General features: G+C 37.4%; 11 protein-coding genes across 11 annotated transcripts; 5 read left to right on the top strand and 6 right to left on the bottom strand.

Moving 5' to 3' along the window:
- Positions 1–96: 96 nt before the first annotated feature.
- Positions 97–777, bottom strand: EIN_054580 (exosome complex exonuclease RRP46, putative; the record flags this gene model as incomplete). The annotated part of the gene is made up of 1 exon (XM_004259896.1): positions 97–777. One exon carries the CDS (start codon positions 775–777, stop codon positions 97–99), a length of 681 nt encoding a protein of 226 aa, XP_004259944.1.
- A 196-nt stretch (positions 778–973) lies between these two features.
- EIN_054570 (40S ribosomal protein S8, putative) lies at positions 974–1,723 on the top strand (the record flags this gene model as incomplete). Its single annotated transcript, XM_004259895.1, has 1 exon — positions 974–1,723. One exon carries the CDS (start codon positions 974–976, stop codon positions 1,721–1,723), a length of 750 nt encoding a protein of 249 aa, XP_004259943.1.
- A 934-nt stretch (positions 1,724–2,657) lies between these two features.
- On the bottom strand, positions 2,658–8,713 carry EIN_054560 (protein serine/threonine kinase, putative; the record flags this gene model as incomplete). The annotated part of the gene is made up of 2 exons (XM_004259894.1): positions 2,658–5,449; positions 5,563–8,713. 2 exons carry the CDS (start codon positions 8,711–8,713, stop codon positions 2,658–2,660), a joined length of 5,943 nt encoding a protein of 1,980 aa, XP_004259942.1.
- Positions 8,714–9,088: 375 nt separating this feature from the next.
- Positions 9,089–10,069, bottom strand: EIN_054550 (hypothetical protein; the record flags this gene model as incomplete). Its single annotated transcript, XM_004259893.1, has 1 exon — positions 9,089–10,069. The coding sequence occupies one exon, from the start codon at positions 10,067–10,069 to the stop codon at positions 9,089–9,091; it is 981 nt and encodes a 326-aa protein (XP_004259941.1).
- A 283-nt stretch (positions 10,070–10,352) lies between these two features.
- Positions 10,353–10,820, bottom strand: EIN_054540 (hypothetical protein; the record flags this gene model as incomplete). Its single annotated transcript, XM_004259892.1, has 2 exons — positions 10,353–10,418; positions 10,497–10,820. The coding sequence occupies 2 exons, from the start codon at positions 10,818–10,820 to the stop codon at positions 10,353–10,355; spliced, it is 390 nt and encodes a 129-aa protein (XP_004259940.1).
- Positions 10,821–11,665: 845 nt separating this feature from the next.
- On the top strand, positions 11,666–12,802 carry EIN_054530 (hypothetical protein; the record flags this gene model as incomplete). Its single annotated transcript, XM_004259891.1, has 1 exon — positions 11,666–12,802. One exon carries the CDS (start codon positions 11,666–11,668, stop codon positions 12,800–12,802), a length of 1,137 nt encoding a protein of 378 aa, XP_004259939.1.
- A 315-nt stretch (positions 12,803–13,117) lies between these two features.
- EIN_054520 (importin beta-3 subunit, putative) lies at positions 13,118–16,336 on the bottom strand (the record flags this gene model as incomplete). Its single annotated transcript, XM_004259890.1, has 1 exon — positions 13,118–16,336. One exon carries the CDS (start codon positions 16,334–16,336, stop codon positions 13,118–13,120), a length of 3,219 nt encoding a protein of 1,072 aa, XP_004259938.1.
- A 436-nt stretch (positions 16,337–16,772) lies between these two features.
- EIN_054510 (hypothetical protein) lies at positions 16,773–18,125 on the top strand (the record flags this gene model as incomplete). The annotated part of the gene is made up of 1 exon (XM_004259889.1): positions 16,773–18,125. One exon carries the CDS (start codon positions 16,773–16,775, stop codon positions 18,123–18,125), a length of 1,353 nt encoding a protein of 450 aa, XP_004259937.1.
- A 145-nt stretch (positions 18,126–18,270) lies between these two features.
- EIN_054500 (hypothetical protein) lies at positions 18,271–18,855 on the bottom strand (the record flags this gene model as incomplete). Its single annotated transcript, XM_004259888.1, has 2 exons — positions 18,271–18,371; positions 18,414–18,855. 2 exons carry the CDS (start codon positions 18,853–18,855, stop codon positions 18,271–18,273), a joined length of 543 nt encoding a protein of 180 aa, XP_004259936.1.
- A 221-nt stretch (positions 18,856–19,076) lies between these two features.
- On the top strand, positions 19,077–23,300 carry EIN_054490 (hypothetical protein; the record flags this gene model as incomplete). The annotated part of the gene is made up of 1 exon (XM_004259887.1): positions 19,077–23,300. One exon carries the CDS (start codon positions 19,077–19,079, stop codon positions 23,298–23,300), a length of 4,224 nt encoding a protein of 1,407 aa, XP_004259935.1.
- A 638-nt stretch (positions 23,301–23,938) lies between these two features.
- Positions 23,939–25,609, top strand: EIN_054480 (2,3-bisphosphoglycerate-independent phosphoglycerate mutase, putative; the record flags this gene model as incomplete). The annotated part of the gene is made up of 1 exon (XM_004259886.1): positions 23,939–25,609. The coding sequence occupies one exon, from the start codon at positions 23,939–23,941 to the stop codon at positions 25,607–25,609; it is 1,671 nt and encodes a 556-aa protein (XP_004259934.1).
- Positions 25,610–26,250: the final 641 nt, after the last annotated feature.

The raw sequence follows: 26,250 nt of genomic DNA, 5'->3' as shown, positions 1-26,250 counted from the left end.
ATTAAATTAGAACTCTTTTTGTGTAAATTAATATTTAATTAATTAATTATTAATTAATATCTTGTGGTAAAGGAATCAATCAAGAATGAATAACACTTAGAGAGGATACTGTTTCTCGATGACGGTCTTGATGGCTCGCAGCATTTTAGCGGCGTTTTTCGATGAGATTTCAAGACTCTGCTTAAGTTGGTCGTCAGTGCACTTTCCTTTCATTTTCATCGCAGCCATCGCATTGGTGGTCAAGTCCCACGCACTGAAAACCCTCCACTGATACTCTCTGGAGTCGTTTGCATCCACTACGATTTCGTATTGCCCATTTGCATTTTTGAACCCAGCTACACACATCCCAACTACAATGGACTTCATGTCGACACCACTATATAATAAAGACGTCATTGTCGCGTTCATCCCAACAGACTCGACGCAACCATCGTCTTTCACCGTTTGGATACAAACATTGATTAACCCTCGGGGGTATTTTTCACATAAAACAGCCCACTCGACACCACTCCGTACAAATTCCTCCAACTCGGTTTTGCGTTTTCCTTGTTGTGCAGCGACCTTTTCATAGAACTGGACATCAACGTATGCGGTGTTTGGTTGTTCTTTGCTTTTCAAGGTATTTCGTGGCGCGTTTACACCGGCGATAACGCACGTCTTGCCTTGGTGAAACATGTAACACCCGTCGGACTTTGTGTTGACCTCGCGTTGGTACGACAACGCTCTGATCTTCCCCGATTCTTTTGCTGTGGTTTGTTGTGTTACCTCCACCTGCATTTGTTCTGCGAGTTGGCATCAGTAAACAAATAAAAAAGTAAAAATCAAAATTCAAACTTATTAAATAAAAACTGAAGTAAACAATTTAAACCAAAAAAGTTAGTTGGTATAGCATAAGAATTATTAAATAAACTAGAAAAGGGCTTTGAAACCCTTGAAAAAGGAAAACGAACTCTCCTTGTAGTCGGTATTAAGGATGGGCATTACCCGAGACTCGATTCACAAGAGACGTTCCACTGGAGGAAAGAAGAATATGATGCAGAAGAAGAAGAAATACAACATGGGTCGTCAGCCAGCCAACACCAGACTCGGCGCAAAGAGAATTCATGACGTCCGTTGCAGATTCGGCATTATTAAGAGAAGAGCACTTAGACTTGATGTCGGATATTTCACTTGGGTTTCACAAGCCATGACCAAGACCGCCAAAATCTTGAACGTCGTCTACAACGCTTCCAACAACGATTACGTCAGAACCAACACTTTGGTCAAGAACGCCATCATTGAAGTCGATGCCTCCCCATTCAGATTATGGTTCCTCAAGAGATTCGGAAAGGACATTGCCTCCAAGGATTACATCAAGTCCCTCGAGACTGAAGGTTACACCGCTGACAAGAAGATCGCCCTCGCCAAGGAGGAAGACGTTAAGACTGACGCCAAACAGACTGGCAAAGAGGAATCAAAAGAGAAGACTGTTGCTCACCAAATTGTTGAGACTCAACTTGCTTTAATGAAGCCATCAAACACTATGAAGAAGAAATATGCCTCTATGCTCAAAGTCCTTAAGCACGTCAAGTTCGAGGATGCCTTGATGGAGGGCTTCCAGGCTGGAAGATTGTTGGCTTGCATCTCATCCAGACCGGGCCAGACTGGCAGAGTTGATGGATACCTCTTGGAAGGAAAGGAACTCGACTTCTACTCAAAGAAGGTCTCTGAGAAGAAAAAGTAACTGAAATACCGATTTTTTTGTTCTTGGGTTTCCGCCTTTTAAGTCTGTTTGTTCCAACACATGTAATCTCAGCGTACAATCGTTGAGAGTGATAGGGTTTTCACATTGTGATTGTTTGAATTCTTTCAACTTGAATAACCACAAAAATAGTACAAAAAAACAATAAAGAAACTATTAATAATTTGGATTGTTTTGGAGGAACGAAGTCACACAAGAGCGCATTTTTTAGCCATAAGTTTGGACGTTGAGGGCGGGTCTGTCAGCTGAAAAGAACCGACGTGTGGGCGACGATTTAAAATAATGGTTTCAACCATCGACAGAAATAAATTCGAAACGTTCGTGTTGAGTTTTGAAGACGTTTCAAAGAAAAGGAAGTTGTGAGGTATCATTTGAGAAAACTTCTTTTGTATTTCTTCAGTGCTACGCGTTGAATAAAAATCCCTCAAATCACTCTTTGTCAAACAGAGAAAAAGGGGGACATGACTACGGAATGAGTGAATAAGAAAGGCGTCTTCAAGAGACGATTGAAACGATTCATCGGAGTCAACAGAAAACACCAGAATGATTCCGTCTGACACTTTTGCCACACTTTCAATGAAAGGCAACTCGTGGCAGTTTGAGCAGTTTAAATGAGTGGTGAATTTCTTCTTGTCAAACAACACGACTTTTTCGACGGCGTCGTCGAACACATTTTGGTCCGAGTGTTCGCTGAATGTCGAACCTGTCAGTCGTTTCATTAGACTGCGTTTACCGGTCATGCTATTTCCAATGATAAATATTTGTAGTTTATTTGTTGAACCGTTCATTCAAAAATGAGATTCCCAATTCCTCTTTGACCAAAGTCTTACTAAATGTGTCGTTGTGTTGTATATTTATTAACAGAATTAACAACATATTTCATAACACATCTTGAAAGGAACAAAAAATACATTATTCAATTTACTAACAATAAAGAAGATAAGACAAGCCCAACGTTAGCTCTGTCTTTTTGCTCTTGATCCCAGGCCCTTTCAATGATATCTTCGACCTTTTTGTTTCCGACAATATCTAATGGTGGTCTGTAGTTTTTTGCGATCAGTCCAGCCACGTCCCAAGGGAATAAATTGGGGAACGAGACGAAGGCGTCGCCCCACGTGAAGCATTCGTACATCGTTATAGCAAACGAGAATATGTCCGCTTTGTTTGAGTATTTCAGTCCGTTCAAAATTTCGGGTGCCATGTACTTTGGCGTTCCTACATTTCTGGTGAACGTCATGTTTGTCATCATCCGGTTGATGTTTCTCGACGCCCCAAAGTCGGTCAACTTCGCGTTGACTTGTTCGTTGTCTTCGTCCAACAAGGAGACAATGAGGATGTTGTCTGGTTTAATATCTCTGTGTAAGATTCCGTTATCGTGTAAGTACTCAATTCCCTTCGCAGAGTCCACCATGAATTTGACTTTCAATAAAAATTGGATGTCCTCTTTCTTCGCATTCGCTATCAAATTTTGGAGTGATCCATGCTTCGCGTATTCCATGACAATGCACGTCTTCGATGGGATGAACACGGCTCCCAAAAACGTGATGATGTAATTACACCGAAACTTTTCAAGCATCTTAACTTCATTCTCAAAGTCACTAAGATCAGTGCCCTTCATTTGGGCATTTTTGACCTTTTTGACTATCACATGTGCAGCACGGAAAGTAGCCAAATAGACTGTTCCAAATGGTCCTTCTGCTATCAAATACTCTTCTTTGATCTCTTCCGGGTCCAATTTCGAAGAAAGCACTGTTTTGGCTTCTACATTCATCAGAAATTTCTTTTCGTTGCACGTTTTCAGCGATTTTGCTATTATCAAAATTTGTGTCGTGACATGGCACGAGCAATATGGTTGTATCGTTACAGAGAATTTGCACGCCATGTTCTTCTTTAACAACGCGAAATCGGGTGAGACGGTTATTTTGAACTTCTCGCTATTGATCTTCGGAATGACTTGCACCTTTTGAACATAATTCCCGACGTTTGCAATGTGCACCATTTCTGTCGACTCGTTGTCAACTTCAATTTCAAAGTCTTCGTTCACATTTGTTTGCTCTTTCGCAAAAATTATTTCCTTACGATCGCACACCACATTCTCCGTGATCTTTTCTTTCATCTGAATGTTGCTCTTCTTGATATCAAAGATCAAGTCTTTTTTCTTCGTCGTCTCTTCCGTCTCAACAGCGTGGATGAACGCAATCCGCCCAATAACTTGCCATAGAATAATCGCCACAACTCCAACAACTAATATGACAAAGAATATCGCTATAAGTGAAATCCACCACAAACTCCTCTTCTCACATATTGTACCATTCGATGATGGTTTGTATAAAAAATCACACGAAACACATTTGGAACCGTTGATTGTCGTGCACTTCTCAATTTGGTCAACGCACTCCCCGTTTATCAACACTTTGTCCGAAGCACACCCGTCACACCGTCCCGGTTTCGTGCATGTATAACATTGTGCATCACATTTCAAACAGACTTTACATGAACTGTAATACCCATCTTGACACTTCTCGCATCCATTTTCACTACTTATCTCGGTCGCACACCCTACAATCTCACTCTTCAAACGACACACCGACTCACATGACATATATCGTTCACTGTTACATAATATACAACTCCCGGATTTCACACACGTCGCGCAGACCGGGTCACACTTCTCACATTGAAACTCAAACCGGTAATACCCATTCGTGCACTTCACGCACCCACCTGTTAATTTGTGGAATATTTGACACTTCCCAATTAACGACTCGTGCAGATAACACGTGTGGTTTGATACAAATGAAGTCTCATTACAAGAAAGACATGTTTTGTCAGTGCCAAAACACGCTGTGCATGAAGAATCGCAATCAGAACAGTCTTCGTACTGTAAGAATGTGTGGTTCCAACACCTCACGCAGTGGAGACTCTCTTTTGATATTTCACAGTCCTCAGTTCGATTCACATTACACTTTTGTTTGTCAAACGACAAGACCAGATCTGTCGAACACATGAGGCATTCCCCTTCTGCTCCGTATTTTGAACATCCTTGAATGTCTGTGACACACTTCCCACCTTCATTCAATGAATATCCATCCTCACATTTGCTACACTGCTCATAGTCTCCAGAAGTCACCGTGCATTTCTTTCGACATAACCCATCAACACCAACTTCATATTCATTGAAGCATTTCTCGCATGAGTTCTGTGTGCACAACTTACAATTTGAATATTTACTGCTGCACAAGACGCACGCGTTGTCCAATAAAAAGTACTCGGGATAACATGAGACTATTCCTAAATTGGAAACCTTTGTACTCAACACGTCCGAAACACACAACCCAGAGTCGGAAGATTTGGACAGCATTGTATCATTGGAACATATCTTACATGACGTCGCTGAACACGTCGAGCAATTCGCAAAGAGTGTATCGCATCGGTGACACTCGTCGTCCAACAAATACCCGTTCTCACACTCCACACAAAAGTCTCGTTCCGTCTGTTTACATTCGGAAATAACAACACACGTGTTATTACTCAATTTCGAGTATCCGTCCTCACACCGATAGCAAATCCCTTTAAATTCGTCCACGCAATGAGGGACAGTTACCTCGCACCTCTCCGTCACATTTAAGTGTAACCCAAAGAACGAATGACAGTATTCTCCTTTCAAATTTTCAAAGACTCTATAATATCCTTTGTTGTAATACAACACTATCAGTCAGTTCATTAAACCATCTACTATAATAAATATTAATTATTATGGATTATTAGTATTTATACTATACTATATTAATAGTATAGTATATATATAGAATACAACAAACTGTGATATAACTCCCGTTTTTCGTCATCGTTAAACATAAAACCTTGAGAGAACATGGCGACTGAGGGGGATGTCTTAAAATATATAAAATGTGACTGGCTGTTCGAATTGATAGAAATTCCGTCCAACGTTTTCTCAACCTGCAAAACGTCTTTTTGCACTGCGTGTTTTCTTCTCAAATCGTTTAATGAGGTTTTCCGTGAAGGATCTTCTGGATCCATTGAAAAATACACTATTTTGGCGTTAGTCCTGATCTTAAAAGTTCGACTATTTGGCTGTAACCCCATCCGAAGTCCTTCATTTGCAGTTTCTGGGACAGTATAAGTCAGCCCGTCACTCTCAAACTTGACTTGTATGACTTCATTGAAGTAATCCGACTCATTGACTTCTCGAACATTGTGAATAACAACATCAGAATGTCGGAGTTCTTTGAAAAAGCCTTCGACGACCCCAGTAACTTCAACTCCTTCATTGATAACAAGTGACTTCATTGGCTGAAGGAACGCGGCATTGATATTTGGAGTATCAACAGTGATTTCAGACTCTTTGTTGAGGAGTTGAATGGCGCATCGACTGTTGATCGTCCGATTACACGGGCAGTTGATTTGTGTGAACGAAAAGTCGTCGTCGCCATATGTATAATCTTTCATCACATTGCCAGACATCAAACACGTCAGTTTGTAATCCATCATATTTGGCGGACACATTCGAATCAACACATCGTCGACTCGCATCGTCTTGAATAACTCCGACTCATAATTCGGCTCTGCAAACACGGCCGCGTCGAAGCAGTTTTGTATCTCCGAGTAACTAAAGATGTTCTTGTCTGGGACTTTCTCCTTCAAAAAGTTCAAAATGGGAATTTCTGGGGTGGGGAGTCCAGAGAAGTTGAAGACATTTAAATTGATGCAGTCGACTATGAAGATTTGTCCGTCGCCATTTCTTTCAATATCAACTTGGAGGCGTTGGTCCAGTTTTTCAATCGTTACACGTGCGTTCGATTCGATGGACAACAACACCGAATTACTTGGGGCGATATTGCCATTATCAAGTTTGTTATCAATCACCAAATTCTCGATATACACATTTGTTTCTCCGTAAATGTAGACTCCCCCACCCGCGATAATGTGAAGATTTTTGATTGTGACATTCGACGAACTACCAAATGAAAATGATTCAAACCCGCCAATAGTAACATTTTCGAAGTCTCCGGTATTCTGGAAATGCGAGACGTAAGTCAGAGTTTGTTGATTTTCTCGTGTGTAATTTTGTGATGTCAGAATCGACCCATAAATATTGCAGTCGGTGTTTATTATCACGTTCGAGTACGCATAGAGAAACAAGTTGGTGTATATCGACTGCACAAGAGAAAATGTTAATGTGGAAGTGTCATACAATATGATGTTTGTGATGTTAACAATATCATTATAAGTAAAGTCAACTTTGGAATTGAACCCGCCAATTTCCATTCGTGTGAAGTTCCAAAACAAGTCACTCGATGATGACATATATATCCCATCCAGACGAACAATATCACCTTCAAACGAATTGAATGCTCGTGTGAAAAATGTCGACGGTGATGTCATCACAAATTGTTTGAGGACAAATGTGTTGTTTTCGTTGATCCGCAAGACCTCTTGAGCTATCTCAAAGTGTTCCGAAGACACGCTATTTCCATCCACGATCGTCGTTTTCGAGCTCGAAACAAATGACTTCGTGGTAATGACATTCCCAAATTCAATTGTGAGTGTGAGCCGAATGCCCGTCGTGACAACATTAGCTTCAAGTGTGTTGTTAGCATTAAGAAAGAATGAGTCACCCATCAAATCCAAATATTGATCAATAACAATCGTGTTACTTCGATTTGCAAAAAACTCAACTTTATCCAATGTACAATTTGTTGCTTTGAGTGTATTTAAATCGTACAATTTGAATTCTGTCATATACAATTTTAGAGCCACTGTTTCTATTGTGTTGTTTGTATCGACATACACTGAAGAGAATGTCGTTTCGATTTTCGACGCTTTCAAAATATTTGAAGTGTTCAAATAGACCATTGGGGTATTCGAAAACAAGACTTCCTCTCCTCTAATCGTGTTGTCTTTGAACGTTGTAATATTTGAATTATCGACAATCACTTTTGACGCACTCAGTGTGTTTTTCGTTTGAAAGTTGATTTGAGACGACTCGACTTGAAACACGTTTGAAACGGTGATGTGGTTCTGCACTGTGAAATCAATATATGAGTTTACCACTCTAAAATCGTTACATTCGATTGTTGACTGTTGTATATTCAAAATAGTATAATCCATGGCTTCATTTGATCCAACCATTTTAATACCTTCACTATCCCCTCCAATCGTAATACTCGTCGTTCGTATAGTGTTGTTCTTCCCAAACAAATTTGTAGCATTCGAATGACTTACAAACGTCGAATTGTCACCTCCGAGAAACGAGACGTTGTCTTTCGCAATGAGTGACGCTTGACTCCTCACAACAAAATGTTGAAAAGAAAACACCATGTTTTTGCCGAGTGTCAGAACTTGTTGTGCACTCAACACTATTTGTTCAATTGTGATGATCGAGTTCTCCCCAAATTCAAGAGCGCCCCCTCCACTTTCCGTGTCGTCCAAATATAAAAAAGTCTTTGTGTTGAATATACACCCCTCACATATGACAACTGGCTTCAACGCATTATACAGAAACGCATTGATTGTCACGTTAGACCCACCTTTGACCAATAACGTTGCACTCGATTTTACACTTATGGCATTCATATGAGTGGAGATGTAAAATATCAGACTCGCTCCATTCTCTATAGTAATGTTATTTGCCTCCAATTTCCCATATATCGATATGACGGGACTATCCATAAAAAGTATCTCTTCCCCGCACCTCAACGCCGCGTCTTCCGATATGTATAAAGCAAGAAAGGAGACTTCTTTGACGCAAGTTAAGTCGATCGTCCCGCTTAAAAGTTTGACGCGAACCCCCGTGATTGTGTTGACTTGATTACATGAGATGTTGTTCGTAATGGTCATCCACTCGTCGTTTTGTTTGAGACTTGTAAGTGACTCAACGGGCACTTTTGCGACGTCCGCGTAACACTTTGTCGAAACAAAGTGTACCAAAATGATTAGCGTTGTGATCATCGTTTGGTCGAGGCAGTTCCTTTTTGGTTTTCTTGTTTTGTTTCAATTTTGGTATAATATATAGTTTCCTTATTATACATTATAGATTGTTGAGCTTGCTTGGTTTTTTTTCTGAATGTTTTTAGACTCACATTTGTTATTTTTTACTATTAAAAGTACAAAGTGGGAATAGTGCTCTATAAATAAATTTGGTGTATTATTGTTAATAGTTGTTTAACTATAATATAATAGTTTTTTTATCCCCATTTATGTTTTCATGTTGAAGAATTGAAGCAAACACGTAACAAAAAATATCAAAATGAAGCAAAAAAATCTTCGACAAACTGGCTTAGAAAGAGGACACAAATTCCTTTAAAAAAATTGTTCTTGAGTTGTTCAGTCAAACAGTCCATGGAGGAGGAAAAAGACTGGGATGAGTGCTCCAATTTGTATGTTAGTGCCAACAATGAGCTCTACTGAACAAAATACAAGAAAAGCGGGTACAAAAGAGTACGCGAATCTCTTCAAGAATACAAGCCAGAATAACACCAAGTAGACTCCAACAAAGATACAATCCCTTTGCATCGAAGAGAGTACAATGAAGTCTCTTGTGACATTGACCACACTCTTTGAGCACAACACAGTTGATATAAAGAATAGTGGTGTTAAAAAGATCTTCTCCATTTGTAACGCCCCATTCACAAAAAATACAATGAAGAAGAGAGCACATACAAAGTAGAGTACTTGCTCTATTACATTACCAGAGACGTTTAATACTAAGATGGGAATTCCTATTATAACAGAGATGACTGTAGGCACGATCAATAATGTTGCCAATTGAAGCTTTTTGTGTAATAAACCACACGCGATTAAGATAAGAAGAGCTGGTGGGAATGAAGTGTTTTCCAAGTTAAATATCCACATTTGGAATATTTGTTGAGTCTTTGGGAATACAGAGGAGAGCACTGTGAAGTAGCCAAGTAACGTCTTTGGGAGTTGTTCGATTGGTTTTTTCACCAATTGGAGTGTGAAGTCGATAATTGAAGAAATGGGAAAGGCGTGTTCGGATGTTTGAAATGTTAAGAATGCGATGTGGAAAATTAGTGTCGAAACAATAACCAAAAAGATTCCCAAAACCTTTTTCTTTGTCGCGAGTATAGCAATGGAAATGACTAAAGCCATACAACTCGATACCAATGTGACATAGTTTCCTTTCAATTGGTCGACTTGAAAATAGTTCATCACGTGGAAAGCAGTTGCTTTAGAAGTCATCACTGTTGTATATTCGTCTTGAATCAAGTCAGGAGACTCTTCTGTAGTTTTAATAAATATGAGGAATAAGAGAATGCTAGTTATTAAATAGATGATGTTGCCCATACTAATTGTGGTGAAGTGGTTCTTTAAGTTTAACACTTTTAATTAATCAGAATAGAACTTTAGTTCTTGAAATTAGTTTTACTTTTTATAATACAATTATTTATATATTCTAGTTTCTATATGTGAAAAAGTGAAAAAAAAAGAATAGTATAATTTAATAGTTACAAGTATTACTTTTCGATTTCAATATTGTGGTATTGGATACTATTAAATATACTGTTATATAGAAGAAGTAATAATAATTGTAGTAATCACTTATACTCAATAGAATAACACATCACACTCAATTTGATGGTCCGTCCCAGTCTTTACTATTCGCTCTTTTGAGCGCCACCACGTTTTCCTTTTTCTATATTTGAGTGCTTCTATTTATCCATCTCTTTACTATAGAGTCATCGTAACAAGTATATCATATATATCAACAAACCTTTGTTTCATAGTGAGTATTCGACGGCTGTTCCCATACGTCATTAATAATTATCGAACGGCTTTGGTCAATGGCTAAACACGATTGGAACAGTCTATTTTGTGTTGCCTCCCATATCATGACACGGTTGGAACTGTCAATGATTTGGTACTTGTACTCAAACGGTAAATTCGTAACTTCTAACTCGATCCTCCAATTGTTGCTCGGCGTCCAAGTCATTTTGGCACCATGTTCCCATTCACCAAGTTCTTTGCATGACCCAACAACAGCAACAGAATATCCAGGAACTGTTTTATAGTTAATACAAAAGACAAACTTTGTCATGTTGTTCTTTGCTTTTCAAGTTTTTTTTTTCTTAGTGCTCTTTTTATTATCTACTATAATACAATTTACTAGTATTATTACTATTTACTTCTAATTCTTTTGTATTTTTTTTATTTAATTTAGTAGTATCAAAATACTATTTCTTTATATGGTTGTTAAATTAAATAATTAATTGTTTGTCAAAATGAATTGTTTAATTGAATAATTTAATATAATATATTATAGTTTCAAATGATAAAAAAGCAAGAAAAAAGTGTTTGTTTGAAAGATGAAACTCATTATTTTTTTAAACTAAAAATTTATTCCTCAATGTTTTTTAATAATAAATTAAACTATTTTTTTAATTGATCACAATTAAATTTTATAAATGTTTTAATCGTTTTAAAATTAAATAAATGTTATTGGTTTTTAGTAAATTTAATAAAAAGTTGTATTTAATTTTATAATAATTTTTAAACTTATATTATAATAATAATTATTATATTTTATTGTTTTTAAATTGATTAAAAAAAATATTTTTTTTGATACTAATTTTGGATTTGAATCAAATAGTTGGAAAAAACTAAAAAAATCATCAACTTTTCCTCACAACTTTTCAATTATTAAAAAAAAACTTAATTATATTATAATAAAATATTTTCAATAGTTTTGCCAAGAAATTATTATTTATAAGATTTTATAGATTTTGATCAATACTATTTATATTACCATTCTTTAAATAGACTTAAATAGTTAAATTCAAAGAACAAGAAAATTCAGAATTGTAACGAAACATTTCAACTTGAAAAAAAATAGTAAAAATAATAAGAACCAATTAATAAAGAAATTTGCAACTCATTTTTTCAATGCTTTTGACTCTTTTGTTCTTGAATGTCTTATCCAAGGCTGAAGAATTCTTTTCTCAAACCCGGTTAAACGGAGGCGAGTGTATTGGGGATGTCATTGTTCGCCAATCCAAAGCAATAGACATGTGTCAATCGACAATATGTTCTTTTGGCCCATTTATTGGACAGTCACAGAAGTTGTCGAATGAAGGAGGTGTCATCACAACAACGTGTTATGAACTTCCAGACTGTGAAGGTACGAATGTAGTGGAAGGACAATTTATCAATGAAAAGTGTAGTGACCTTGGGTTAACAAGTATTGCAGAGAATGTCCTCGAAAATGAGAAGAACAACTATGTCCAAAAGCGCCGAGTAAATAATGAGAATGTTACAATTGAAAAGTTGACCTACAATAAACTCAGTTGTGAACCACTTGATGGACAGTATATCAAAACATTTACTGATGGATACAAAGGTATTATAGCTGTATACAATGACTCTTCTTGTGACCATTTGATTCAAAATGATGAATGCCTCTGTGGTCAAACGTGTAATGACACAGCTGGATTGTACATAATGGAGTGTTATAATAAAGACATAGAAAAATACACATTAGATAGATTTTATGGACTCGATAGTTCATGTGAAGATGTTGGTTTTGAAAGTCAGGTCATTCTGAATGAGTGTTATCCATCAAATTGTCGAAGTGGTCCATTTAGTGGGGTTTCCATGATGAAAGTGGTTAAAGATGAAGTTGTCATATTCCAGTGTTACAAATCAGAAAATTGTACAGGAAATGTGAAAAGTGTAGGAAGTATCTCTTATACATCAAAATGTATCACTTCCGTCAAAGGAGGTTCTTTATTTGGTGTTATTCAACCGACAGTACCTCTTACTTATAAGTACACATTCACAATTGCAAAATATTCGGACAAAGAATGTTTATACCCCATTGAAATCACCAATTACAATTCAATGAACTGTAGTGATGTAAATGGTTATAAATATTCTGCACTTGTTGAAGATGAAAAAGTAAATGTTCAGATTTACTCACAGTCTTCGATGTGTATGGGGACTCCGTTGTCTTCAAATACCTACACATGCAACACGGACTGTGTTCTAGTCGGTGGAAATTACATTACAACGTCTTGCAACTGATTTAAATCAGTTTTTTTTTGTTATTCAAATAAAAAAAGTACTTGAAAAACAAAACACATTTGAATTTCATTGAATCAATTTATAATATATTTTATAATACATTTTATTATTTTTTTTAAATCAATAAATTAATAATAAATAATAACAATAAACTCTTTTTTTATTTATTAATTACAAATAAACAAACAGTTATTTGTAATTAATACAAATAATTCATTTATTAGAATTATATAATACAATAAATATTTGAATTCTATTTACTGTGATATAAAAAATAATTAAAAATTATGATTTAAAAGCTATAAAATAAATCACTCATTTATGGAACAAGGAATCCAAATCCCCCCTTTGGTCTATACTCAATTTACTCCATATTTGTGCGATGACGTCCTGAGAGACGACAGTTGAGAACGTTTGAATCAACGCAGCCATTTGGAGTTTAGTGTCGTCCTCTGTATTTTCCTTTTCGAGTGCATTAGCGAAGTATAACACCAACTTGTAAATGTTATTTGCAACATTCCCAATTGAGATGATAGGAACGATCATCCCCTTCTTGTTCATCTCGTCGAGCATTTCGATCAACACGTCATACATTCCTTTTGTGGGGAATGCACCGAGCAACTGGCACATCAATTCTTTGCTTTGCGGAATTTGTGTGTAGTAATGTATTAATACATTTCCAAGTGTTAACATCACTTGTCCTTGCAGTTCAACAACAGCTCGAGTCTTCTTTCTGTTCAACATGGTTCCTATCGTTTCCAGTAACTTCGGGATGAACGGGACAAAGTTTTGGATCTCGTCCTTTGCAAATTGTCCCAAGAAGTAAATCGCGTTGTTTGCAATGTCCGTATTTGAGTTATGCGCAAAGACCAAAAATTGTTCTGTGATTTGTGGGACAAAGTCATATATTTTTCCATCGGTGATCACAGAGCCTAATATAGCAACAGCAAACGCTGTTTTATCATTCTCTTCCGTTTGCTTGAGGTATGACATCACACGAGGGAACAATGTGAATTGGAAAACAGGGAAGAATGTCTTCTGATGTGATTTACATATCCACGAGTTCAATTGCATCAACAAAGTTAAGTAGTCTAATGTCTCACTTGAGTCGTCGACAATATTGTCATATTGTTCCTCGTCCAAAACATTCGTATCAATTTCATTCTCAACTAAAACACCGTCTTCAAGTCCTTCCCCGTCTAAGATCTTCTTTAAAACCATATCAAAGGACTCGAAAATGTTTTTGATTCGATCCACATCCAATACATTGTCTCCCGCTAACACTAAAACTATATTCAAGCACTCCAAATAACTCACCAAATTGTCCGTCAAACTTTCTTTCTTGACTAACTCGCAGATGTGGTCCACTATAATATAGAAGAGTGTAATCGTTCGTTGCGTTTTCGTGTTTTGGTCGAGAGGAGACACTTTCATCATTTCGACGTATGACTCGAAAATAAGAGGAATAAGTTTCGAGGAGGTCTCTCGTAAAGTTGTGTGAACGTCATTCATCAATGGCAACAACACTTTAAGTGTGTCTTCAACATAATTGCCATACTCTCCTTTCAATGCAGTCACTATTCGGATCAAACTTTGAATCAAATAGTTCTTTTCTTGTGTAGCTGATGTCCGTGCATTGACGTCGTCCATGATCACATCGCTAGTATTTTCCTTCATTATCAATCGTTTTAAAATGAGAGTGACAACAAGTTGAATATACTGTTTAAATGGCTGGTCATTGTTCTCACAGAGCAAACATATCCCACTTAACACGGAAACCAGCATCGGTGACATGATCTCTTGCCCATTAGAAATCACTTCAAGTTGACTCACAGCAATTTGCCGAGACTCTGGGAAGAAACCTGGATTGATAGAAGCGTAGATGCACATCAGTTCGATGACTTTCCCCTTGTGTTCCAACGTTTCTCGTGTTGTGAATTTTGGTAAGAGGACGTCTATAGCTGTTTTAATGTTCTGATAGAACGGTTCCATCTTTTTCATAGCGACTCTGGAGAGAGTGATTAACACAGAAAGCGCATTTGAAATGGAATTCCAGTTATTTGTGTTGAGTGTCACAAAGACTCCTTCAAAGATTTTGGGGATAAAAGGCGCCAATTTCTCACTCAAATTTGCATCGTCTGTATCAAGTACCTGCGAGAATATGAAGCACGCTTTGTCTTGGACTATCGGAAGATGAATATTTAACGCGGCAATCACAACTTGCATGATTTGTTCAAAGTGTCGGCGTCGACACATCTTAGGGAAGCACTCAATTAAAGAATCCAACAACGACAACATCCCAAAGAGGACTAACCCATTCTGGTCGGTTATGAAATTGATCACAAGTTTCAACAAGTCACTCATCGTCGTCTTAAAAATGAATTTGCCGGGTTCTACACACAACGAAAGTGCAGTTAAAGCGGCGTACCGTTCTTTCCAGTTATTTGATTTTAAATACTCCAAACAAGTCGAAAAGAGGGTGTCTTTGATCGGAGCACCTCCAGCAGCACTGACTACACGAATTAACGCGTCCGCAGCATACGAGAAATTTTCAATATCAATTGGGTCTTCGTTGTTCAACATCAATTGTGCGGATTCGTCGTCGATTGTTCTCATCCACTCCAACAATCTCTTAACGACAATATTAATCATTGCGTTGTTCTTCTTAAACACACTCGCGTTGTTTTCGATGAGTACGATGATGACTTCCATTGCACTCTGTTGGGTTTCTTTGACGAGCGAAGTGTTTAATATCGTGAACATGTTCTGAGACAACTCACATTCTTTGCCACTAAATATATAGTCGGAGTTTTCTATTAACTGGCACACCGATGTTGTAATTTCGTCAAATTTGTCCTTCTCGTTCGCTTGGTACAATTGCAATACAACGGTTTGAATTGGCGCAAAGAGAAGTTTGCACGTGTTCCCAAAGTTTTCGGTACTTTCAGTTAACGCTGTCGAGTTTGCCAAGAAGTCAAGCACTGTGGTTTGCACTTGATAATTTCCACTCGCCAAAAAACTGGCACAAAGCTGGAGGAGTTGGGGGACGTACGATGTTAGTACTTCCCACCCTTTGAACGCAACTGAATTCCCTAAGATTTCTAACGCACACAATTTCTGAAACATTCGTTGGTCATTCAGGGTTTCCATAATTGTCGGGAAATAGGAAAACCAGTCCATATCATTGTTCGACAAGATCTCTGCAAATTGATACACAGAAGCAGCCACAACGGCTTTCATCTCAAGTTCAGTTTCTTGTTTTAAAAGCTGCAATAACAAGTTACACGTCATAGAAATGATTTGCTCAGGAACACTACGAGGGTCAATCAACTTTTTAATCATACGACCAAAACACAATAAAATCGACTTGCGGTTTTGTGTCGACTGGCCAGAGGCTGGAAGAGCAGCTTGAACTAATTGTGGCAAATTTTCGTAATTCGACTCAATCTGTCGCAAAAAGACTTCACCCTGAGCTCGAACGTTTGGGTTTGGAGATAAAGTTGCTTGGAAGGCCTGAACGATGTTTGTTGCCATTTACGACTATTTGAATAAAGGGTTTGAGTTGGCGCAATAAACCTCTTTGTTTTTTTTATTGGGTGTTTCCAACTAAACCCTTTTGACGTTTTCTTTGTTGGACCCAAAATGATGATTGGTTACAAAGATTTTTTAAAAGATATTTGAATTATTTTCTATGGTTTAATTACATCATACAAAACTATTTTTATCTTTGAAAATGGAATAAATCTTATTGCTGAGATTCATTCTTACAATACCCCCTCTGTCATGCACAAAGGGTGGTGTCACAAACTAAACAACTTTCCATTTGAAGTGTCTTCTGTAATCTCCTAAAACATATGGTTTGACAAGACATATGTCAAATGAACAAATACACAAACATTTAGTTTATTATATTATAACTATAGTACATAAATTTTGTACTAAAACTACCTATTCAAACAACAGTGTTGTAATGAGTCGACTTGATACCACAAGTTTAATGGTTGTTGTCGAGTACTTGAACGACATAGCCTTATTCCACAATTTTGAAGAAATTAACAAACGTTGCCAAGACGTGCTGAAGTGTTTTAAAGTGAACCCAGAAGTTAACCAACACATCAGCCTCGAGCTTTTAAAGTTGTTTCCCAACATCCAAACTCTTTCCTGTTCTGTCGAAGATTACATAAAAGAGGGTGTCACTCAGCCTTTTGAGTTGTATAAATTGAGAGTCGAGGCTGTTGCGATAGAAATCCTCGATCAATTCCATGACCAAATTTCCTCTTTGAAAATTGGTGTGTACAATGGTACGTCCCCTTCACTCCCAGAACATTTTGATCTCTCTTCTTATCACTTTTTAAAGCAGTTGGAGATCAACGCAAACACCACGGTGATATCCATCAACAGCCCCAAATGCCTCCAACGCCTCAAAATTGCCGAGTGCCGCAATCTAACGACACTTCACAACTGCAGTGCGCTAAAGTTGTTAAGACTGTATGATTGTAAACAGTTCTCCGACGTCGCTTTTATAACAAATTGTGATGAAATGACACGCCTCGAGATTATGAAATGCGGAACGATCAACATGTTGGATCTCAAAAATTGTCATTCACTCAAGCACGTAATCACAGCGAACTGTGAGAACCTTGTTGACCTGAAAGTGCCTGACTGTGTGACATGTCTTGAGGTTGACGGTTGCCGCAATTTACAAAATCTTGAGCTCGGTAATGGAATCACAGAACTCAAAATGTACTGTTGCCCTGTTTTAAAATCATTTTCACTTCCACAAAAAGTCAAAAACCTCTCACTTTCCGGGTTTGATAAGCTTGAAGAGATTGTCGGGGCGGAACAAAGCAAACAGTTAAGGCGAATAAAAGTGGTCCATTGCAATGAATTGAAATGTGAAAAATTCAAATTGCCTGTTGGTATTCAGGAACTTGACATTGACACAAGTTCTTGTCTTCAAGGGGACATCGACTGGAAGAAGTACTTGGAGTTGGAAAAGGTGAACATCGAGAATTGCTCGGGAATGGAAAGCATTGAATTACCAGCACACGTTCAAGTGTTTACAATTGATAACTGCGTAAGACTACAAATGGTTTCACTGCCGATATCATTAAAGAAAGTTGCGCTAACGAAATGCGACCTAGTGGACGAAATTAGAACTGACGCAAAGTGTGAAATTTTGGCGCAGAAGTGTATGTCGCTGATGAGTATAAAGGGGACGAACATCAAAAAGTGTTTAGTGTATGACTGCCCACTCTTAAATACAGAGAACTTGAATGAGCGAAACGTACCCACAATCAACTTGCAAAGTTTGCAGTTGTGAGAAGGACAGCGTTGAACTTTTTGTGTTGTTCCAATACAGTCAAATGGATTTTAATAATAAAAGAATTAATGTGGTTGTTTAATAATTATAGGTTCTTATAATTTATTTATAACTATAAATAATTATAGTTATAATAGTTTAATAATTATAGTTTCTTTTCCATAATCCACACATCATCACTTTGCGCGAGACGGGCATTTTCTTTAAACCCAAGTTTGTCGTAGAACTGTTTGGCGAAAGTATTCGCTACTTGTTATTCAATTCGATCACAATAAAACGGTAACAAACAACGAAGAACTAGAAGAGAGATCTTCTTGCAATGCGCCTCGCGACAGACATAAAACACAAAATCCATCAAAAGCGTACCAAAACCTTGGTGGACATACTTTTTGTCAATTTGTATTTCCCACAAATAACAGTTGATGTGATTTGCCTCTGCCTCAAACCGAATTGACGCAAACCCCTCTTCCATCACAATGTAAAACCCGCCACTTGTTTTCATCTCACAAATTTTGTTTGCATCGTTCCACCCAAGCGAAGAATGTTCATCAAAGTCTTTCATGTTATCTTTAACAAGTTGAAAACATCTTTCAAAGACACTTTTCGGGACGTTTTCTGTTTTATAAATTTGGGTTGGGTGTTCGTTCACGGTTGTCAAATCAATTTGAAGACTATTTGCGCGTTGTTCCAACAATTTTCCTTTTGTTGCATTTGGATTTACTTTTCTCATTAATTAACTAACTTCTATAGTTTTATTGTAGTTCTTGTTTTTAATTAATTCTTATAACATTTTTTATAACATTTTTATAACATTTTTAAACTTTGAATCTTAACTGTGTTCAAATAATAAAACGATAAATTTATAGTATAACAACTATAAATAATACTAATAATACAAGTCGCCACAGTTGTTAAGCTTCAAAAAAGAAGTGATCTACTAAAGAACACAAGATGTCAAGCCTTTTAGACAACAAATATCAGGAGCTTTTTAACTCCTCGAACGTCTTGTCTCCGGACGTTCTCTTTCTTCTGAAGAAATTTCAGAAGTCGAACGAGACAACACTAACAAGAACACTTGACGAACTCAAAAATCTCTTGTTAGACCCTTCCTTCTTGCCAACAACAAAAGAACAACAAGCGTTCAGTTTACATTGGTCTAACCTTTTCACAACACTTTCGACTCATAAATCGTCGAACGTTCGTCTGTCGCTCTTCTTGTGCATCTCCGATGGGTTCTTTGCTTCTCCACAAGGCAAAAACATTCTAGGGTTTTCAGTGAATGACACGATCTCTTGGTGGGTCTTAGAGTGTAGTGATTCTGTCAAAGAAGTTGCTACAGCGGCACGGAATGCGTTAGACAAATTTTCGATTGAAGGGAGACAGAGAATAGTGACGCAAAACACAACAAAAATATTGCGTCTCATAACCGTCGAGGAGTATGATGTCGTCTCTCGAATTGGGTGTTTGTCGACTTTACTCCCCAATTTGGATGTCGAGAAGCTCTCCGAATTTTCATTGGAGAACTTGAAGAGAGCAATTGAAATATTAATCAATTCGCACGGGTCTGTTCCCGATGAAATTTACTTTAGTTCCGTGACCGCAGCACTCAACCCGTGCAAAGATGAAGTCCTGAAGAAGAAAGATGTTCTCATCACCATAGTGAGTAAGTCACTTGAAGAGATTCAATCGTTTTCAAAGTCATCAAAACAGTTAATAGAATGCATTGTCACGTTATTGGAGTGCGGCGTTGACCTCCCCAACACATTAAAGAAATCTTTGATTGGGTATATCTCAACGGCTTGTCTTGGAACTCTTCACGTGTTTCCTGTGCTCAAGAGACTTCTTCCATTCATGAAGAAGACTTCTGAAGAGTATATAGAAGCAGTCGAAAAGGGGTGCTTTGATAACAGAATAAGAGGAGCGCAACGAGCCGTTGTTATCGTGCATTTGTTTGATGCCTTTTCTGCGTTTCAGTGCGAGAAAATCCAAGTCTTGTTGAGACTTGAAAAGAATCTTTTGGACGACCCACAAGCAACTTTGTGCGAAAGTGGGTATTCTGCACTGGGAGTCTTTTTGAATAAACTGAATGAAACACAAGAGATCCAAGGAGTATTAAGTAACGTGGTCACCATGATACGGCATTGCGAGGAAAAGGAATATGAGACACGAATAAAGAATCTGGAATTTATAGTGCAAAATAGTGTGAGAAATGAGTTCACACAAGGGTTCTCAAATGACCTTTTGAGAACGATGATTGAGAAGAATAGTGAAGATGCCCAATTCAATCTCCCCGAGATTGAATTATTTAAAATCATTTTGAAGGTCTTTCCAGCTACAGAAGACGTTTTTGAGATGATAACAAGACAATTCCAACACATTTTCATGTTCATCGTCGAACAAAACGTCAATGAGATTGATCTCATTTTGGATACCGTTGAGATCGATGACCAATTTTTACCATACGTCAAACATATGGAAGAAATTTTAGTTTTGGCGTTGAGGTATATGCCCTCGTGTGACGTTTCACACCTCTTGAAAAAATGCTTCTTCTCTCTTTTCCCCGAAAATTTTGGAACAAATCATTTGATTTACTTGGATGAGATGTTCACTTTACTTAAAACCGAAAAAGTCACACAAACAATCGTTTTGGATATCGAGAGTGTGATTCCCATTTTACTCAGAAATTTTAGAGAGTCGAAGAGTGTATTAGATCATATTATTCAAGAACCATGTTTGCTCACTCCTTTGCAATTAGATAACGTGATTTCAACGGCTACTCTTGACCACATCCAAATTTTCTTCACACAAAGTTTTGTCGACTTTGTTATGAAACACAACGATTACTCTCTTAGTATTTTTACTAAAGTATTAACTATTGCCACAAATCCTATCATTTTCAATTTGACGTACCAAAATCTCAGAAACAATTTGACTTTATTACTCCCAAAAATCATTGCAATTGTTGGCGAAAATCAGGTCGAAACGATGATTGAAAAATTGATGGAAGTCAACACATCAAATGTTTTCATCTTGTCTATCTGCGCTCAGATTGAAGAAGTCAAACAACACTGCATTAAAGTGTGCAAAAAACTTGAAAAATCAAAATGGGATGTGGAGAAGATAAGACAATGCGCTGCATTTATTCAATCACCACTGCTTATCCCACAACCAGAAGTGTTCAATGAAACATCAAGACCACAATACAACCACATTATATCACTTGTGGTATCGCTCTTCGAACTTTGTGAACACCCACTCAGTGACGAACAATACATGCAATTCTATTTGTTGGACGTGTACCAGAAACTCACCTTCTCAAATGTCATTGCACCACCTAAAGCATCACAGCTCGAAACTATTAAATTCTTCTTGGGACAGTCTCAACTCGAACAATTCATCTTGTTCCACGGTATCAATATCATGTCAAAGTGGTTCAACCAGTCACAAGAAGCTATTGATTACATTGCGCAGACCTTTGACAAGTCTGATGACTACACAAGCCGGTTCTTCTTCTCGTCTTACTTGTCTACTTTGCATGTGGAGTGGCTTGAAAAGAAAATTACAAGCACGATAAAGAAATTCTTCATGGCGAATGTAAAGCCAGACGGCGTTGGGTTGAAGGAACTCTCTGTTATATACCCACTTGTTCAATTCCCGTCACACCTTTCGGTGCTCTTTAAATATATTTTCAATGTAAGTATCACACAAGAGTTGTACCTCCCGTTCTTGCAAATTTTGAAATACTGTTTCTCGTCTTCATGCACACTGTGCTATGAGACAATCCAAGACATTGACACGTTGAGTGGAGTGTATCAATTTTTGATTGAAATTTTGGAGAAAGAGACTGGGATGATGATACGTAGCGCATTGCAGATATCACAGATTTTGATCACACACAACTTCCCAAGTAAATTGAACACTTCAGAGACCGAAGCCATTCAGTTGAGCTTTAAGATGTCTTTGATTGAGTACATCACTGAGAGGATTTTGAAGCGAGAGAACGTGCAGCTTTTGTCGGAAATACTTCTCCAAACAGACTTGTTAAGTGAAATTGACTTCTTAGGGACAACACTCCCAGAAAAGGTTGAGCAGCTTCTTGAGGTTGTAAAAACCGAGAACGAGACCATCTCAACGAAAATGTGCTGTGGGTACCTTCTTGGTGCAGCGATGGAGTTTAAAGCAGAAGAAGCGTATATTGATATGGACGATGTTGAAAAGATGAACTACAAGCCAATGAACGAGAAAATGGAGAAGTACATGGTCGATGGGTTTGGGCGCTTCAAAAACAAAAAGCCGTATGAGAAGGTTGGAATCATTTTGTTTGTTCTTGGCATGATGCGGAGAATTAAGGACACGTCTGTCGAGTCTCGTCCATGGGTTGTTGCATATTTGCAGTTACACAAATTTGAAGTCTTCCTTAGTGGGTTGTACTGTTTGCTCACGGACGAGCCAACATCAAAGTCACTTGGAGAGGTGTTGGGTAAAATCCAAACAGAAAGTGAAGAAGAGAGTATTGGAAGTCTTGGAATGTACTGTATGTTTACGGTTGTGGAGACGTTGCCGAATTTGGTGAGACAGTGGTGTTTGTCTTTGAAGAGGAATGCGCCGAAGATGGTCAAAAAGTTCTTCGGCAAGAACATCTGCCCAGCGGTTTTAGAAGAAGAGGTCCAAAAGATTTTGAGTTGGAAAGAGGATGAAAACTTCATGTTGAAGATGCAGCTCGATGGAAAGGCGGTTACCGTCAAATACAGAAACGACGATTTGACGTTCGAGTCACAATTAATCTTCCCAGACACCTATCCGCTTGACATTGTCTCGGTCAATGTCAACACAAATGCAGTTGGTGTTGGACAAGCGAAAGCACATTTATACAAGCGCATGTTGACATTGAATTTGATGACAAGAGACGTTGGAATCGTTGGAGCGTGTTTGTTGTGGAAGAACCAACTTGACCGACAGTTTGATAGCTCTGATGCATGCCCGATCTGTTACTCGATTTTCTATTTGCACACAACAACAATTCCAAATGTTGCGTGTAAGTGTTGTAGAAGGAAATTCCACAAGCAGTGCATTTTCACGTGGTTCAGGTCGACGGGAAGAAACGATTGTCCACTCTGCACACGAAACTTTTACGGTGAAAGTACACCAACAAGTAACACTGCTAATCAGAAATGATTTTGTTTGCTGTTATTCGTTTTGTTTCCTCAAAACTTTTGAGGTGAATTGTCATTACTTTTAAAACAAAATAAACAAATTATTCTAATTTTTGTTCATTTTATATTTTAAACAAAAAAAAGATAATGATGTTTTTTGGTATTCTTTCAATTTATTGTACTAATTTTATTAATTAAATTAAATTATAATAATGATACAACGTTTTAAAAAAGTTAAAAGAAGAGTAAAATGCTATAATAAAAACTGATAATTTCCCGATTGTGTATAAAAAGTTTTTATTAAAAACTCAATAATTTGTTTTTTCCTTTTCGAAACAAATTTTCATTTTTTTCAATTTTTGTGGAAATAATAAAAAAACATTTTTTTGCTATTAAAATAGTGATGTTTTATTTAAAAATTCAGGAAAAAGCAGTCAATAATACTTTTTTGAACCCTTTCCAACCCTTTTTATTTTTTCTTCTTTACGAAAAACTGACGTGGCGAAGAGTGTTACTGTACAAACTCACAATGAAATCAGAAAATATGACGAAAAGCCCGAAATCTTTGCAGAAAGTGATTTGACAAACGAGAATTACGAGATATCTGAGTGAACCAGAAAGAAGTATAAAAGGCAAGTTTTGAAACAAAGAAATTAGTACATGGCTGCACTGAAAGTCAACCCAAAGTATAAGCCTCGTGAAGGCCCCGTTGTAGTTGTCATTCTTGACGGCTTTGGTATCGATAAGGCTGGTCCTGGTAATTGCGTGACCTTGGCTAACCCACCAACCTACAACCGCATGTTGGAAGAAGCAAAGAAGGAGAACATGCACGTCATCATTAAAGCCAATGGACCATATGTTGGACTTCCAACCGATGCCGATATGGGCAATTCAGAGGTCGGACACAACGCATTAGGTGCTGGTCAGATCTACTCGCAGGGAACCAAATTAGTTGAAGAGTCGATTGAGTCTGGTCGATTCTTCGAGACTGAAAACTGGAAGAACGTCGTCGGCAAAGCCACCGAAGAAGGAAAGACTGTTCACTTCATTGGATTGTTGTCTGATGGTAACGTTCACTCGAACACCACACAGCTCTTCCAGATGATGGACGGTGTTGTTAAGAGTGGAGGAAAGAAGATACGAGTCCACCCATTACTTGATGGCAGAGATGTTGCTCCCGATTCCGGATTATTCTACCTTGAAAAATTAGAGAAGAAGTTGGCTGAATTACAAGGCAAAGGTATTGATGCTAAGATTGCTTCAGGAGGAGGAAGAATGCATATTACTATGGACAGATATGAGGCAGACTGGGCTATGGTCGAAAGAGGATGGATGACCCATGTCAGAGGTATGGTCCCACCATGTGATATTACTCCAGAATACACTGGATACTATCACTCTGCTAAAGAAGCTGTTGAATTGGCAAGAAAGTTGTTCCCAAAGAAGCTTGATCAGTTCAATCCAGCTTTTGTCATTGTCGACGAACAAGGAAAACCAATTGGAAAGATTCAAGACGGTGATGCTGTCATCGACTTTAACTTCAGAGGTGATAGAGCGATTGAAATCTCTAAGGCGTTCACTCTTCCTAACGAACAATTCAAATACTTTGACAGAATCGAATTCCCAACTGTCAGATACGCTGGTCTTCTGGAGTACGACTCAGACAACCATATCCCACCAAACTTCTTGTGTGCCCCACCAGATATCAAACACGTTTCTTCAGAGTACTTAGTTCACGCTGGCGTGAAGTGTTATGCTATTGCTGAGACTCATAAGTATGGACATGTCACTTACTTCTGGAACGGAAACAAGACTGGTTACTTTGACGACAAACTCGAGTTGTACGAACAAATCAAATCCCTTTCGAACGATTTGACTGAGAGCAACCCCGAGATGAAAGCACAAGAAGTTTGTGATCGATTGGTCCAGAGATTGAAAGAGAAACAATATAAGTACTACAGAGTCAACTTCGCCAACCCAGACATGGTCGGACACACTGGAAATATCGAATCGGGTGTTAAGGCCGTTTTGAAGTGCGATGAATGCTTGAAAACACTTGAACAAACAATTAAAGAACTTGGTGGTGTCATGATTGTCACTGCCGATCATGGCAATGTCGAAACTATGTTGGACGCTCAAGGAAAAGCTATGACCTCTCACACATGCAACCCAGTCAACTTGTTCATTAGAGACTTCGACTATAAGGGAGACTACGTCATCGACACTTCAGTCGAACACCCGGGACTCGCTAACGTCACTGCTACTTACATCAACTTGCTCGGTTTCGAAACTCCAGAGATGTACAAACCATCTCTTATCAAATTCCTTTAATTCAATTCTGGTTCTTTGATTGTGGTTTTTTGGTTCTATATTTTTTATATTGTTTTATTATATTTAATAGTAATTTATATTTATTAATACGAAAGATAGTATTATTAATAAAGTCTTCATTTATTAATTTATTAATATATTATTATAAATAAATAATAAATTATTATTATTTATATTATTATAATTATTTATGGAATTGTTTTTTATTTTGACTTTAATTTTATACAGGCGTTTCCAAAAAAATTATTGCCGATCATGTGGTATTATAACGTACGAATTTATAAGAGAAAATGAACATTTTGGTTATTAAATGGTGACGTGGGGAATTAGGATTGTGATTTTGGAAACCACTGATTTTATCATTGAGAATTATTTAATTGACAATTTTTAGTATTTCATTTAATTACTGAAACTTGTAAAGAATTAATACCTCAACAATTATATTTTATTAGAATTATATAATAAAAGTGGAATTATTGATAACTTCATATAATAATAATCCACGTCATTGTTTTTTGAGCAAAAACACCTCAAAAATGAATTTAAAAGATTGACAAAAATCCCGTAAAAATGATGCTGAAAGACGGGATTCAAAAGGCAATTTAAAAGAAAAGAAAATATGAAAAAAAACAAAAAAAATG

Source organism: Entamoeba invadens (assembly GCF_000330505.1).
Source record: "Entamoeba invadens IP1 unplaced genomic scaffold scaff_1105074726711, whole genome shotgun sequence".
Lineage (NCBI taxonomy): Eukaryota > Evosea > Mastigamoebida > Endamoebidae > Entamoeba > Entamoeba invadens.
This window is presented reverse-complemented; position numbering and strand designations above follow the sequence as displayed.